Source organism: Etheostoma spectabile, chromosome 4 (assembly GCF_008692095.1).
Source record: "Etheostoma spectabile isolate EspeVRDwgs_2016 chromosome 4, UIUC_Espe_1.0, whole genome shotgun sequence".
Taxonomy (NCBI): Eukaryota; Metazoa; Chordata; class Actinopteri; order Perciformes; family Percidae; genus Etheostoma; species Etheostoma spectabile.
Window position 1 is genome coordinate 2,793,848 of NC_045736.1, and position 587 is coordinate 2,794,434.

General features: G+C 46.7%; 1 protein-coding gene across 1 annotated transcript in view; it reads right to left on the reverse strand.

Moving 5' to 3' along the window:
• The window catches only part of dnah7 (dynein, axonemal, heavy chain 7), a 170,550-nt gene that overhangs the window by 9,524 nt on the left and 160,439 nt on the right, over window positions 1–587 (reverse strand). Inside the window, 1 exon segment of the mRNA XM_032512912.1 lies at window positions 399–551. Within this exon segment, the coding sequence (XP_032368803.1) occupies window positions 399–551 (153 nt within the window).

The window sequence follows — 587 nt, forward strand, 5'->3', positions numbered from 1 at the left end:
TGAATACACCTGTGCTTTTCCTACTATGACATGTCAACATGTCTGCCGTGAAAAAGGTCTATTGGGTCAACCCAGGCAGACTCAATAAAAAACACCTCCATTAGCTAGAGGGGTTAACACCTGGGCAATACCCCACATGAGATCATTGCTTGCCTTTGGACACGAAGGTTGCAAGTTTAAGGTCCAAAGGTTACAAGGTCCCATCTTATTCCCAATCAGCCGTAGCGCTTTGGACACCTTCCAAGTGTTTTCAAAATGCTTGTTCCTGACCATTGCTGCAGAGCAACTATAATTTTCCTTTCTTTTTTATTTGACCCCCCCATTGACTCCTTCTTTGAGACTGATATTTTTAAATTTACGTTATGTCTGATTTTAAGCGTTATGGCAGGGATCTGTACCTGTAAGAACTTGAGCCGCTCCAGGAAGTCATTGACATAGCTTCCCAGCGGTTTGAGGCTGGGGTAGGACTTCTTCATCCACATGCCCGGGATGCGACCCGTCAAGATGCTTCTAACCACCTCCTCCAGCTCTGCAGACATCACCACAAGCCCCTGTGTGCGCGCACACACACACACACACACACACAC